At 47.0% G+C, this 15,317-nt stretch overlaps 1 protein-coding gene across 2 annotated transcripts; it reads right to left on the bottom strand.

The window, feature by feature from the left end:
• Window positions 1-1,836: 1,836 nt before the first annotated feature.
• GGA3 (golgi associated, gamma adaptin ear containing, ARF binding protein 3) lies at window positions 1,837-14,826 on the bottom strand. Of its 2 annotated transcripts, none has more exons than XM_018073290.2 (16): window positions 14,450-14,826; window positions 13,631-13,710; window positions 13,050-13,148; window positions 12,133-12,256; window positions 11,244-11,347; window positions 10,641-10,721; window positions 9,627-9,764; window positions 8,554-8,635; window positions 7,970-8,086; window positions 6,733-7,002; window positions 6,037-6,104; window positions 5,332-5,654; window positions 4,558-4,811; window positions 4,230-4,399; window positions 3,482-3,592; window positions 1,837-2,253 (listed from the first exon to the last, which is right to left on the bottom strand). In XM_018073290.2, the coding sequence occupies exons 3-16, from the start codon at window positions 13,131-13,133 to the stop codon at window positions 2,143-2,145; spliced, it is 2,037 nt and encodes a 678-aa protein (XP_017928779.1). In that variant the 5' UTR covers window positions 13,134-13,148; window positions 13,631-13,710; window positions 14,450-14,826; the 3' UTR covers window positions 1,837-2,142. The 2 variants fall into 2 exon arrangements, with proteins under 2 accessions (XP_017928779.1, XP_029815849.1); XM_029959989.1 differs by having other exon boundaries at window positions 13,635-13,710.
• Window positions 14,827-15,317: the final 491 nt, after the last annotated feature.

The following is a 15,317-nucleotide window of genomic DNA, read 5'->3' as shown; positions in this document are numbered from 1 at the left end:
CAGAGCCAGGTAGGGAAAATGATTTATTCAACATGCAGCAGCACAAACGCAGGGGAGAGGTATGTACAGGTAGGGCTGTTGGGGATGAAGCAGGAACCTCGCCCTACACACAAGGAACATTCATGGTTTAATTTCCAAAGCTTTCCACGGCGCGTTCCCATCTGGCTGCGCTGCCGTAACAGTGGGAACGGAATGGAGCTGTTCTGCAGGAAGCACCTGAGCTCTCCTGCCTCCCTCCAGCTCACAGTGAGATCCACGTGCAGGCAGGGAAAGCAGTGGAACTGCTCCTCAGGACACACTGCCCCGACCCAAGCACTGCCCCCATGCCTGCTGTGTCTATAGTGCTGGCAAGAATGTGCCTGAGGCAGAGAGAATTCCCTCCTTGTCCCTTATCCCAGTCCATGGATTTACAACTGCTTTCTTTAGGATCCAAACAACACACCCATCCCTCTCACCTGCCTTCTACGTCGGGGAGCTGACAAGGCTGAGCTCTCCATGAGCTTGGATTCCACCTTCAGGGGTTTCTACTCTGATGAGGTCCTCAGGCCTTTCACCTCTAGGGATTTGACTCTGCAGCACACTAAAAATAACTACAAATAACTTTTAACTGTGTTTGCAGCAATGGGTTTTTACAGCCACTGTTCATTCCAGCAGCACCTTCTCCTCTGGAGTTTTCCTACCAGAGGCAGGAGTCTCCTCCTGTTTACTGTTTTTCCCCATGCTGCTCCTGTTCCCAGTTTGAGAAGAGCTGTTGCTTGACAGCACTGCCAGAAGTGCAGAGCTGGGTGTCCAAGGACTATCCAAGCACCTGCCTGTGCTTGTGTCAGTGGATGCTAAAACCCCTCACCCATTTACAACAGTCTGTCTCAGAGCTTGTTGAGGCACTGCTTGAGATTGGAAGTAGAGGGAGAAGGAAGGAGCCACAGGAACCAAGTTTTGGAGATTGAAACCTGGTTTCTGGGAGACTGTAGCTAAGGGGTCAGTTCTCCTGCCCTGATAGCACAGAACACTGATATCCAGCAAAACTGCTTTCCCCTTTGTGGGAACAATTGCACTTTGCCACTTAATACAGGGAACAAAGAAAACAGGGCATTAACCCAGCACATGCCCTGTCACAGCCCGGGAGAGCCTCTTCCTTTCTTTGCCTGCTTGTTCTGTTTTGATACCCTACAGCTCTTCTATTTACATCTTGCAGGTCATTGTACTCAGCTCAATAAAACAGAGTATTCAACTACACTAATAATACTGCCTGCATGAGGGGACACGAGAGGCATCTCTCCTTATCCCTGGATTCAGTCACTGCCCTTCACTAGTGATTGTAAAGACAGTTCTGCGCTCCAGGTGCTGTCCCTCAGTAATACTGACCAATACTTTCCAGCCCTCTTACCTTCTCACTACACATTTCCTTTTTTCCCCACACTATGGAATTCAACGGAGGCAGAAAAATAATCAGTGTAACCATTTGCAGACAAAAAACTCAGCCCCAGCTGCCCGAAAGGGAGGCAACGGGGCGGCAGCCAGCAGTATAAAATAAATAGAACAATAAAGGTACAGCAGTGTGGCACACACTTACACAGGCCCTTGGGAATGCAGCAGGAGTGTGGGGGGAGGGAGCTAAGTGCCATTTCAGTGTAAAAAAGAAGCATTCCCTCACGGAGCAGCATTATTGCTCGGCATGCTCACGGGGCTGGTCACAGTCCGAGGGAGGGCTCGGGTCAGGGCTCTGCGCTGAGCTCACGGCGGCATCATCGCCCCACCGGCCCGTCGGGATCTCCGGACAGCAGTGCAGGAACAAACCCAACTAAATCCCCTTCTGCTGACAGGTCTCCCCTCAAATTACAATAACTTCAAGTTTAATAGAGTGGAAGATAGAACCAGATTCACCCAGAGGTCATGATAAAAGCAGCCAGCACTGCCTGTCGCCAGCTGCTGCTCAGTTTATGCTTGGCATAAATGTTCCAGGGCCCCTTCAAGGTGGGGCACAACATTCTGGACTAAAGCTACAAGCAGAGTGGTCAGGACATGTAAACAAAGCTGAACATCACCAGTGGATAGCATGTGTGTCCCTCCCCACGGCACATCCATTCCAGTCCTGTGGGATCCTGCCCTGGTCCTGTCACAGTCTCTGGCAGTGTCCTGAGGTCATAGATTCCCCCACTGCTCTACCGGGGGAAACTGATCCACTTCACCCACTTCTGTGCTGGGCTGGTCCCCCAGGGTGAAGGTCAGTCTGTACCTCAGCCTCACCTTCTCCTGCAGGAAAGACAAAACCCAAAAGCAACATGAGAACAGTCCCAGCTCAACAGCCACAAACAAAACACTTCACTGTTACAGCTCTACAGAGAGCACAACACTCCTGTTGTACAGAGCAAGGGGAGGAGGGCCCAGGTTAAATTCACGGAGGAGTCCAGCTACTTACAAACCTGAGTTATATTCATTTTTTATTCTACCAAAGTTGTACTGCTTAATGTGGAGCAGGAGGAGAAAAGCATAAATAACCTCTAATCAGTTTGCACAGATGTGGCCAGCACCCATTGCTCAGCTGCTCTCCAGAGAGCCTGAATAATGGGGCTGGAATAGTTCAACATTTTCAAAATTATATTCCCTCATCATATGGAGGAAGATGAAACAGTTCCTGGTCTGTGAAAATCCTAGTGAAACAGGATTTTCCTGCTCCACCACAGCAGGAGATGGAAGCAGTCCTTCAATGAAGGCACCTCCATGTACCTCACAAAGTTATTCCACCACAATCCACCAAACCCCTCTGACATTCATCCTTTTGGACCTCAGAGCTTTCAGCCTATACTTTAAGAATGCTTTTGTTGTAATTCTCAAGTAGTCACATTTAGATTTGTCAAATAATTAGAAAGTCCTTCAGCTTTGGGCTGTATGGAAGAAGGTACTGAAATAACTACAGCAAGGAAAAACAGCTACTCAGATGCTCCCAGCACAATCAGCAGAAAATGAAGTGTTAAGCCCATTGTGTCCCTGGTCACAGGTACATCCTCAGAGAATAATGGAGCAGACATTTGTCTGTTGGTTCATCAAAAGTACTGCTACAGCACCAGCTAATTTAGCATCGATCTTATTATCATCAAAGCCAGGCACTTCAGGTGCACAGGGGAGTCACAAACCCCTGATGCAGCTCTGCTACCTTTTAAAGATGAGCCTGACATGACCCTTGCCCTTTTTCTGGGAGAAATGCCCAGTCCTTCTCATACTTTTTGCTGCCAAAGTCTGTTGTAAGGAGCCTCCTCTAGGCCTGAACTGAAACACCAACATTCCCCAGTAACCACCTTTGGAGGGCACATCAGAATCACAGAATCATTAAGGTTGGAAAACACTTCCAAGATCATCAAGTCCAACCTTTTAGAAACAAACAGCTGTAGCTGCTCAAATGCTTGGTCCCACCCCTCCATAGAGTTCAGCTGGGATCAAATGTGTCTGACATGGTCAGGATCAATCCCACTGTCCCTCTCACCTTTGCAGGATTTGCCAGAAGCATGACCTGGGTGATGGCAGCAGGTGGCTGGATAGGATTGAATGGAGACAGCTCAGTGCCAGAGGGTGGCTGTAGCTTCACTTTCATGGACTGCAAGGGAAAAAGAAAGCAGATCCTCAGGGACTGTCTCCTACCTTGGGGACAATGAAAGATGCATGCACAGGCTGGGGACACAACAGCATCCAAACGGAGGAGGATCAATCTACAAGTGAGGATGAGGGAACAGAGCCAGCCCAGCTTGTGCAACATGACAGGAACAGGCAGCCCAGAGGAGAAACACTGGTCAGTGAACACCACTAGGACTTCCCTATCTGAGTGCTCCTATCAGAGGTTTTGATGTGAACAACTTCATGACACAGACAGATTGCAGCTGAGACTGGGCCATGTTCAAAACACAAACACATTCAAAATTATCTAGGTGCAGTAAGACTAGAGTGGAATGTCTTGTCAGATTTAGGATGTCTGTCAGAAATTCTGGTTCTGAAGACCTCAAGGGTAGCTCTACCCATGCAATGGACACAGCTGGGTTGATCTTGGATAGCAAGAAAAACAGAACACCTGTAGTTCTTATCCTGTTCAGTGTTTTCTGCCTCTGACAGAAACCTTTGTGTTTTGGAAACGGGCAGGGCACAGCCTATGGAAAGGCAGGACCAGGCTGTCCCAGGTCCATGCCCAGGCCTTCCCAAATGCAGTCTCACACCCCAGGGTCTGCCCCCCGTGTCCCCACCTTGGGCACAGCTGCCTGCAGCACGATGTTCTTCACGGGGAGCGGCGCCGTGTTCAGCATCGACACCACCACGACCAGCACGTCCGACCGGCCCGGGGGGCACTCCCTGGCAAAGTGCAGGAGGATCCGGAACCCGTTCTTGTCGTAGGCTGTCACTGGGAGGGCACTGCCTGAGAGAGGGGAGAGGATCTGGGTTTGTGGAGCAGCAATGATCTGAGGCAGCGTCAGGTGATCGGGGTGCTCAGCTGGGGCTGCTCATCCCCTCTCTCAACTTCTACTTTGCCTTTAAAAATCGTTCAGAGCAAGGTGAAAAGCCTGAGACACTTACTGGGTTTAATGGATTCCAAGGGAACGTGGACATTGGCCAAAGAAATTTCAGGTGCTTTCATGGGACTGCCTTGCTGCTGGAATGACGCTGGCTGGAAGAGAGGACTTCCTGATCCAGCAGTGCAGCTGCTTGGAAAGGGAGCTGGAGGGGCTCCAGGGGCAGTGGCTGGCAGCCCTGTGGGTGCTGCTAACGGGGCAGAGGTGACAGTAACCCCTGGGAACACTGAAGGTGTCGCCATCCCTTGGGTGGCAGTCCTGCAAGAGAGACAAAAAACACACGGGGAATGGAGCTGGAAGTGAAGCAGGTATTTCACCAACACCCAGAGATAACAGCAGATCATGAGGACAAAGCAGCAGCCTGGAGCCAGACTGGAATCTGTGACTCCATAGGGTCTCATGTGAGGAGAGCTACAGGGACAGTGGTGGTGGTTGGGTTGGGGTCACTTCTGTAAGTCAGGAAGGAAAAGCAGAGCCCCACCTTGGCAAGGGTGGGCAAAGCTGAGATGGGCAAAGGTCTCTGTACCTTTACAGCCTGTTCCACTTCCCAGCACACCTTTGGATCAGGCAACAGTACAAGCTGTGTGCTCTGCCTGCCTTTCCCTCCTGGAGGTGGGACCTTCATACTCATTTGTAAACTGAAACCTCTGACAAGAAAAATCCCAATCCCACATTTCTGCCAAACTAGAGAGTTGAAAGTCACCCTCAGAACCTGGTGCTGCAGCGAACTGGGCTTTCTAAATGCAGAGCCAAAGCAAAGACCAGGACTTTTGGTTACCCTTTGGCTTCATCAAGGAGTTGTCCCAGTGCATCCATCTTATGTGACATATTGCTGCCCACAGACGAGCTGAAGTATCCGGGAGCAGCTGGAATAGTCTTGGGAGGCCCGGCAGGGGCAGCTGGTCCAGCAGAGAACACAAATGGTGCTGAGTTTGGTGCTGGGATGCTGGGAGCAGTCTGGGAGGCTGGGAAAGCAGAAGGCAGTGTGGCTGATGCCCCACACGTGGTCTGTGGTGTGTGATGGAGAAGAGGGTTCCCTGCAGGGTTGCAAGCAACAGTCACCGCCTTCGGATTGAAGAAATCCAGGTCCAGCTGGTCATTCTGAAAGAGAGGACAAGTAGATGCTCTAAATGGCTGCTCCCCCTGATGCAGAGATGGCACAGTTCTGTTACAGAGGGAAAGAGGTTTACCATAAACACAGGTGCTGGGTGGCAAACAGCAAAGTCTGTGGCCTATGTCAGGGCTACATCTGATCTGTAATTTAAGCAAAGGAAGGGCCAACATCATGGGGATGGCTTGGAAACTGAGAAAGCCAGGTTCAGAGGCATCTACTCTGTTTAAACACAGCTATCCCAGATTTTAGGGCTAAGCCAGACTGTCCCTCAGCCTGTATGTATGATCACATGCTTCTCCAAGGTGATAGTGTGTCCTGAGACCTCCCACAATGACCACCCCTCCCTTCCCCTGAGACCCTCCTTTGTACCTCAAACATGCTCCACTGGTTGTTTTCAGAGGTGTCCTTCCCTGCTGCAGGGGCTGGGTCATTCAGACCTGGAAGGGAAAATAACAAGGAGGTGACTGGAGGAGAAAATGAGTTCCCTTGGCTGCTGTTTCAGTACCATCAAACTACTTGATTCAGCTCTGACGAAATGCTGAGATGGGCTGCAAGTCTATGATGAGAAACAGAGACTGACAGCACCAGCAGCCAACAGTCACCTCCTGCACACAGCCCTTCTAATGCTTCAGCATTACTATCCTTCAGCCCTTCTAACCCTTCCTGAGTTGCACTGTCTCCTGCTGTTCACATCTGGGCTCCACAGGCAGCCATCCTGCAGGCTCCTATGCACAGCCCCTCTGAGGTACCTTCTCTTTAGCACAGCCCCAAAATCAGGGCTGAATCTGTCACAAACTGCAGCCTGCACATCCAGCATGTCTGAGCACCTCCAGAGACCAGACTGCAATTGCACTCAGTAGTTATTTCCTTGCAGCCAACTCTGGGAAGAGTTTTTGATACTGATTCACTGACCAGGTCTAATATTCAGGATGCAAAGGAGTGTTCCCTTGACTCCAGAGGCATCTCACAATCCTTTCAAACGTGACACAGCACAGCCAGCCTGCACAGAAGCAGCCTTTGTCAGGATGTTTGATCAGCCCTTTTCCAGGCCTCTCAGTGTCTTACCCAAGCACAGGAGCTCCTCATCCAGCAAGGAGAGGGAGTTGGCTGTGCTGCCCTGCTGAGTGGGCGCCGCTTCCACTTGGCCGGAGGAGCTGCTCCGCAGCGGTGCGAACGTCTGGGGAGGAGGTGGGAGGATGGGGATTTCAGCTGGGGCTGGGGCTGTGCTGGGGGCTGGAGTCAGGCTGGTGGGTGGCATTGGAGGTGGTGGGGTGCTGGTGACGTCCAGTCCAGCAAGGTCGATGAGGGTGTTGAGATTGTTTGTGGAGTTACTCCCTGCAGCGGACAGGAGAAGAGCACTACTAGGAAAGAAGGCAAAAGGCTCAGAGCAAACCCCGTGCACAGAAGAAATTAGCAGAGAGCTGGTTTAGATATCACAGATCCTCATTTGATCATGGCTTATGGCTCTTTGTAACAGAGAACAGGTATTTGCTGTCCTCAGACCATGTAAATCAACCCAGATACCTCAAGAATTCCTACATGAAAACCTCCTGCAACCACTGCTCCTTCCTCAGTGCTTCTTGTAGCACAACTCATCATCTTTTCAAAATCTTTTGAGCTCAGATGAGGCTTTGGGACGTCCTACAGCACTACAATAAACAAAGGCTACCAGAGGGCTGGAGAGCTGAGGAAAATTCATACTGTTTTCATTTCATACTTAGGCCAGTCTTGTCCCAGTAAGATGCTGCCAGGCAGCATCACACATTCCTCTACTGCTCTCCAGGTAGGAATGTTACAGTTACTCCCAAATGGTAATTCTGTCACACACATGTCCAGAGCTTTCAATGGGGAAGCTGAAGTGTAAAGTGGGCAACTGGCCCAAATTCACAAATGGAATTGCCGGCCAGGAACGGGACCCCTGACCCAGCTCTCACTCTCCAACTCTTGTTTTTGATAAAATTGTCTTCTTACATGTCACCGTTAAGAAACAGGACAAATGTGGGGAGGAAAATGTGTGAGAACTTCCAGTCACACAAACTGCTCAGATGCAGATTTGCTACTGATGTCATCATAGGTTTCAATAATATGGACTGAGAATGGAAAATGCAAAGCTGCAGCACTGTTGCTCAAGTCCAGAATTGTTCACCCACAGCCTAGGAACCTTCTTGTCCCCTCTGATTCACAAACTGTTGGCCACAAAGAACCATCAAAACCTCCTTCACACAATTAACAGGAAACACAGTTCAAAAGATTTAGAATTGCAGGATTCAAAAGTTACACAGATGGCTTCCCAAGAACTCACCTTCCACTACAGACATCCCAGGCAGATCCACTTCACCATTGATCACTTGCCCCTCTATTATTTTTTTATAGGAATTTATCACACGAGATAAATTGTCACTGGCCTGCAGAATATCCCCTAAATGCAAGAGAGACAAAAATGACCTCCAAGGCTTTAATCACTTTGTTCCCAGTAATGCTAAGAGTGCTCAGTTATCAACTAAATAATCCAAGAAAAACCATAAATATTTGGCTATGAGCTCCATTATCCTGTCTGTGCCACACTTCTCTAAGCAATACCCTGACCTTTCTAGCTCCAAGCAAATTGCAGTAACAAGGAAAAAATGAGTTCAAGGCTGTTCTCCACAGCAAGTCCCCTTCCCTCCCAAAGCAGTTGTCCCCCATCCCTGTCCCCAGCCTCCTGAACCACCAACTTTAGTGCCCAGTCCTTGCCTGAACTGAGATGACAAAGAGGCAAGGATTGTCCTTTATCTGCTTGCTCAAAGCAACAGCCACCCACAGTGTTGAGGTGTCTTTACAGTTGGTCCCTTGCACAGACACAGGTCACAAAAGCAACTAAAAAAGGATAAGTGTAGCTCAGTTTACCCAAACTGCTGTCATTGTCCTCTGTCTCACTGGCCAGCTTGAACAGCGTCCGCCTTTTGGTTTCACACCTTTCGTAGAGCTCCTGGAGGACAGATTAGGACAAAGGGTTTCATCAGCCAGGAGCCACTGCCAGCAGCACCAGTCAGCACAGAAGGACTCCCAGCCATGCACTGGAAGCCCAGAACAGAGCCCAGTCTTGCTGTGCTGACTGTGCCAGTGTGGCAGGACCCCATTCCCTGCCCCGTTCAGAGCTGAGCCCAGGGGTCTAAACACAACCTGCATTTCCAATGTCATCTCTCAGTCCTCCCTCACACCAGCACTTAAGAACAGCTCTAGTCCCAAAGAGATGTTCATTCCTTTTATTACAGGAGTTCCTAAAAGCCCAAGGAAGAGCAGAATTGTGCTTCAACGATTAGGCTTCAGTTGTGCTGCAACTACTACTCAGAGTCTGCAACCACACAGCAGAAAGGTGTCAAGAACAAAATGTTTCACAGCAATAAACCAGTTTCTTAAGCTTCTTACCACTGTTTCAGGAGCTTGTTGTTAAAAATGAATAGTTTTTAACTTTTAAAATTAGATAATTGGCAACCCTTCAAGGCTCTGGGCCTACCCAGTGGCTGTTCTGATTTTTACCTTCCTGATGTTCTCCCAACCCTACAAAAATGAGCTAAAACTCTTCCTCTGAAGGGGAGGAACCATTTTCTTCTCTATTCAGTCTTTAGTTTCTCCATTTCCAGTGCTGTACAGGACAGCTATGACCTGCAATCTGTGTGTCCTAATAGGATCAAAGATTACAAACTGCAGCTTCCTGATTTTGCCAAGCTGCACCTTTGGAGAACAGCTGCACCTCACTTCAAGCATGTGCAAAACTGAGCTCCTCCCCACTGAGTCCTTTGGTAAAAGGTGCTAAAAACATGGGTATTTTCTTGCCTGCTGTTTCCAGCAACTGCTTTTGTTTCTCACCATTATTCTCCATTTTACTACACTGTTTGTAAATCTCTGCAAAACTCAAGTCTGCAAGAAGAAAGGACTGACTCCAGGATTTCTGGGAAGAAGGAGCAGCTCAGACCCACCTTCATGAGCTCCCTGTCGGCCTCTGATGAGTCCTCTTTGCTGTAATGAACCAACATCTCATTCAGCAGCTTCACATTGTTGTTCACCTCCTCCAGAGTGTGCATGCGCTTCGTCACCTTCTGAATCCGAGCCTCGTCCTTCAGGGTGCAAAGCACAGACAGAAAAGGTGAGCTTCCCTGCAAAGCTCCAGGTATCACAACCACAGGTATTATCTGTGAACGTGTCAAGTAAGGTCTATTTACCCTATATTTCCAAAAAGTCTCATTAAAAAGACTTGAATGTATAAATATTCCACTGAAAAAATAGAAAAGTTCCCAGAAGTTCTTTTGGGTAGTTCCTTTTCAGATTTTTTTTTTGTTCATTTGTTTTGGTTTTTGGTTTTTTTTTTTTTGTTCACTTGATGCTATTTAACAAAATAGATGTGTTTGAAGTAACACATCTACTAGGAACAAGCAGCACTCCCTGGAGGAAAATGTCCACCCATCTCTGATTTAGGATTCCAATTAAAGATGAAGGAGAGTCTGCCCTGGGGACACGAGAAGCTTGAATGGAAACATTTCGATAACCTATACATCCTCTCCAGTCTAGAAGCTACCCTTTTCTTTGCCAGAATCCCAGTGAGTCATTTCCTGGACTGCAGAGTTTGGAATGACTGCCCTGGGTGGATGCATCACAGCTCTACAAACAGGAAGGTGTCTCCATGAAGCGTGTTTGTGAGAAGACCCAGTGCAATGACTCAGCCCTCAGCACCCAGGGGTGGTACCTCGATGCTCCCCCCAAACCCTGACATGAAATACCACTTTGAGTGATTAGAATGTACTTAATTACAACAAGGGACATCCAATTCTTGCCCTGTCCTCCATGAGAGACACCAGTTGTGGACACTTCTATGACACAAACATCCCCCAGGTGTTGGAGCACAAATCCCAAGCACTCCACCATTTTGAAGTCAAATTGCTTAAAACCTGGAAGGCAGATTGCTGACCTGGACCAATCCTACAGGAATTTCTTACCTCTTTTACCATGGATTTTATAAGCTTGTTGGCCTCTTGTAAATCATCTGGGTTTTTGCTTTTCAGCAGTTTGGCTAGAAGCTGTAAGACAAGAAGAAGATACTGAGGAAACAAATAAAGACCCTTTGGCAAAGGGAAAGGAATCTAAGTGACCAATTCAGGGGAAAAGGGATACAGACCATTATTACAAAGCCTACACAGCTTTCACAGATACAAGGACTTCAGCAGGAATCATTTATGTTTATTATCTTATATGAGTTGCTGCATTCCTGCTTCTACACAGGACTGTGAAATCTCAGAGACTTCTGGCACTAGACAGTTATTCCTCCCAGGTATCATTTTTGGTCCTGTGTGTGAAACATTCTCTGCCTTGCAGGGCTCCAGCAAGATGGCACATGCACCAGGAATAACCCCATAATGGTAACACAGACAATGCCTTTATGGGAACTTTGGGTTAAGCAGGTGGGAAAAGCAGTGAATTTTGCAAAAGTACACACCACCCCCCCAAATAAAAACCACATTATTATCCTTTGCTTCCTTATTCTAAATATGCACTGATTAATCGCTTTTCATTAGGGATTATGGCACAAATCTTCATTGTACCTTGGATTTCTCCTCATCATCAAACACAGGGTTTTTGGGACGAGGTGGTGGAGAAGGAATCAGGGTTCTGTCTGCAGGAATCACAGGATCAAACATGACAATCCCTGGAAGCAGAAAGGGAACCCCCATGGGTTGGCACAGTCACACCAGGCAGTGCTCCCAGGTATTCCCAGGCTGCTGCCAGAGCCAACACACACCTTGCCCCCTGACACTGCCCCTCTGTCCCAGTGAACTACACAGATACAAATCCCTGAGCATGGCAGCTGAGTTTTACCTTGATGTTCCCCCAGCCCCTCAATACGAGCTAAAACTCTTCCTCTGAAGGGGAGGAACCATTTTCTGCCCCATTCAGCCTCTAATTTATCCATCCCCAGTGCTACAAGGGACAGTTATGACCTGCAGTCTGTGTGTCCTAATAGGACAGGGTGGTTTCCAGACAAGAATGGTTTCCTGTGTTGAAGCTTCTGAGCTTTTTTCACTGTGTCTGCACAAGAAATGTGCAACCAAAGGTACAGCTGCAAAGCCATCTTGTTAGAAGAACACAAAAGGCGACTTGGAGACTCTTATTTCACTTTAAATTAGATTTGTTCAAATCATTTAATAACTAGTTCCACCAAAAAACCCACCAAAAACCAAACAACTTAAAAAAGGCCCTTCAAACCAAAACTAAAGTATTTGCAAGGTATTTAACTAATTAAGTTAAAAAACCCAACCCAACCCAGCCCAAGGCACTTAAACATAATGAAAAGCTTTCCAGAGAATTTCTCCCTTTTTCCATCTCCCCTCAGAGCTTGCCTTGACCCCATTTAATTAGAAGCTGTATATTTTGTGACACTCCTGCTTAAAGCACAGCACCAGAAAATGCATGAATGAGCAGCTGACTTCCTACCTTGTCTCTTCAGCATGTAATAGGCATCCTTGATTTTGGATTCCTCTGGCAATGCCACTGTCCAGCTATACAGCAATTCAATTACTTTGGACTTCACCTTCTCTGAGACTCGGTCTCCCAGGTACTAAGAGTGGAAAAAAGAAGTAAATTCTCCATGTTCTTCATTTCTTTTTAAAAATAAAGCTCAAAGCCAAAAGCTCAGTGATACACATTAAAAGGTGTATGATCCAAGTTCCAAGATAATCTAAGATACACCTTATTAAGAGGAAAAAATGCTCCTCTAAGAGATTTGAAATAACAGTGAAGAGAAGCTCTGTTATTATCTTCAGCAAAAAGAAAAAGCAGATGTTCTGTTTGCTTCAGGATTTTGCCAGTTAAAAATTACAGCAATCAGATAACCACCCCCTCCCCTGTCTTATGGGAGAGAGTCTGGGAATACTTTGCTGCATCAATCATGCCCTGGGGATGATGTTCACCATGTTAAACTGATCATGAATGCCCAGGGACTTAGCCAGGCACTCTTTACACAGCAAGTCAGCAGCAGAGTGAGGACTAGAACTCTATGGTGTGTTACCAAGTCTCTTGTTTTAACCTCTGCATCACATTTCTCCTCCACTATCGCTGGAGTTTTGTTTTTTAAAACAACACAGCCTGAGTTTTAGAAGCCCTTGAGTCACATGAAGGATTAGAACAGCACAGAGACTGTATACTGATGGCTAATAAGTACATCTTAATGAGAAAAATACTAAGCAGAGCATAAAAAACCCCAGACAACAAAAATTTAGCTAACAAATGCTCTTGAGTATAGGCTAATAAATGCAATGAGCCAGACAGAACACTGCAAACATTTTGGATGTTGCCTGTAGCTTATGGATGTCAAACAAAAAGTAACTACAGCCACAGACTAAGGGACTAACCTTTGGAGACACAACTTTTATTAACTCGTTTAAAAAGCGGAACTTCCCAACTTCATTATGAAATCTTCTCCCACAGTTCTTCATACAAGCTTCCAGCACCTGCATTCAAGGAACAAAAACAGGGGCTGAAACCAACACTGAAACCCTACAGTAACAGTGTGTGTTCTGCTTATAGGGAAGGTGAAGGGCCCATGTCAGTGGGACACATATTCCTGCTCCATACAGGCATCAGTGTCCCATCTCCAGGGGTGACACATCAGGACTTGGTGTCCCACCCTCACCAAGTGTCTCTGAGTCTGTTTGATCACCATTAGGTCTCACAACAATGAACACAAATCTTGCTGAAGATAACAAACAAAAGCAGCTCAAACTAACCCAGAGTTATCTCTGGCTGCTCTGTGGCTGATGAGCAGGCTGGACACTTCAGGGATGGAACTGTGCTCCCTCCCACTATCCACTCCCTCCCAGGGATGGGAATCAGGGCACTCAGCCCCCAGCTGACCCCATGGACACTCCCTGTGCTCCCCTAAGATGATGTAATAGGATACATGACTGGATTTAAGAGGAGGGGTAAGGACTACCTACTGTCAAGGCTTGGACTGCCTCCCATTCCTGTGGAGACTGGATTTTATGAGCCAGGAGTCTCACAGCAATCTGTGGCCTGGAACAGAGCAGAGCCCTGTTACACACCAAGCAGGCAAACACAATGGAGGATTTTCAGACTTTCACAAGTTCTGCTGCTTAAATGAAATGTCTTCCACACAATTAAAAGGAAATGCCATTAAGTACTTTTTATCTTTCCACCACAAAGGCTGACAAGAAATTCTCAGGGCATCTTTGTAAGCCTGGGTGTCTTCACATGAAAGGGAATGAGGGCTGGTAGTCTGAGCCAGCAATTCCAGACTCCTCCTTGGGAGGGGCCAAACAACTCCCAGTACAGTTCCCTGCCCAGGAAATCACTTCATTTCTCTTGTATTTTTTTCCTTTTTCCAGAATAAAACACTTCTTCCTTAGCTCTCAGGAATGCTGTGAGCCAGGAGGTTTCCTCAGTTAAACCCAGTGAAGATTTTAAAGATGTGAAGCCCCACCAGCACTGTCAGTGACAACCCCATTTTACAGGCTGGAAAACAGGGTAGTTTTGGCCAGAGGAGAACCCTGGAGCTGCAGAAGCTGAAATTAGAGGCAAATTCAGAATTCCCAGTCTCCCAGTGCTCAGTCTGACTGAGCCACACTGCCTTTCACAGAACAGAAACACTTCACAGCATCTTGTCTCTGTTGTAGCCAGATCTCCCTTGTGATACCAGTATATATAAAGAAAATGGGAATATTTGATGATGAAATGACACATTTTAAACTGTGAATGTTAATTTATGAAGTCTAGAGCAGTTTGGGACACCCACCCTTCAAGTTCTTTGTTGATCTGGTCACAGAATCCAATGATGTATTCCCAGTCTTCTTGCCTGTTAGATGGGTTGGTGGCTTTATCTTTGGCAGGGGAAAGAGAACAAACATATCAACAATCAACAACAGAAACAGTATAAAAGATCACACATTTCCTAGAGAAAACCATTTGACATGCTTTGCCAGCTACAAAAAAGGAGAAAGAAGTTCACACATAGTACTTCTGTTCAGGGAAAGGGTGTGTCCAAGCTGAGACATCCAAATATCCAGCAAGAATCACTGCTTTCCAAAGGAAACAGGTGCCAAATCTCAAGTACTTAGAAACAGGCTATTCCCATGCTCTAAATGAGAGCACAGGACAAAATATTTCAGCTCACAGTTTCCTCTGCCTGAAATGCTGTCTCTTTCTATTTGGCTGTAACATTAAACTCCTTAAAGGTTAAACCCTCACATTTTCTACACAGGAAATTATTTTTGTATTCCCTGGGAGCTTTGCAGAAGCAAGAGCTGGAACATCAGATGTCTGATATAACTCATTTAGCATTAGCGCTTGTTTTTGGAGTGCCAGCTGATTTGATAGATGCCTCAGCATTTCTCCTGGGAATTATGAACTGAAATTTATTATTATAAATTGAGTTCTTCTTGCAAGTAATAAACACCACAGCTTGTACCTGATCAGGAACTCAAATCCTACATGCTGAGGCCGAGAGATCGATGTTCCTCTGCTGGGGCTATTTCAGGCTCCTGAAGGATCCTCCCTTGGGTACTGGTACCTTGCTGACTGTACTGATTGCACAGTAGTGAGGCTATCAGCATCTTTTTTGTTAGGAATGCATCTTCTCCATGTATTCTACTTAACTCTGATGC

The sequence above is a fragment of the Manacus vitellinus genome, unplaced genomic scaffold (genome assembly GCF_001715985.3).
Source record: "Manacus vitellinus isolate BGI_N305 unplaced genomic scaffold, ASM171598v3 scaffold_24_pilon, whole genome shotgun sequence".
NCBI lineage: Eukaryota > Metazoa > Chordata > Aves > Passeriformes > Pipridae > Manacus > Manacus vitellinus.
Note: the sequence above shows the minus strand (reverse complement) of the source record. Positions and strands in the feature narration are given on the sequence as shown.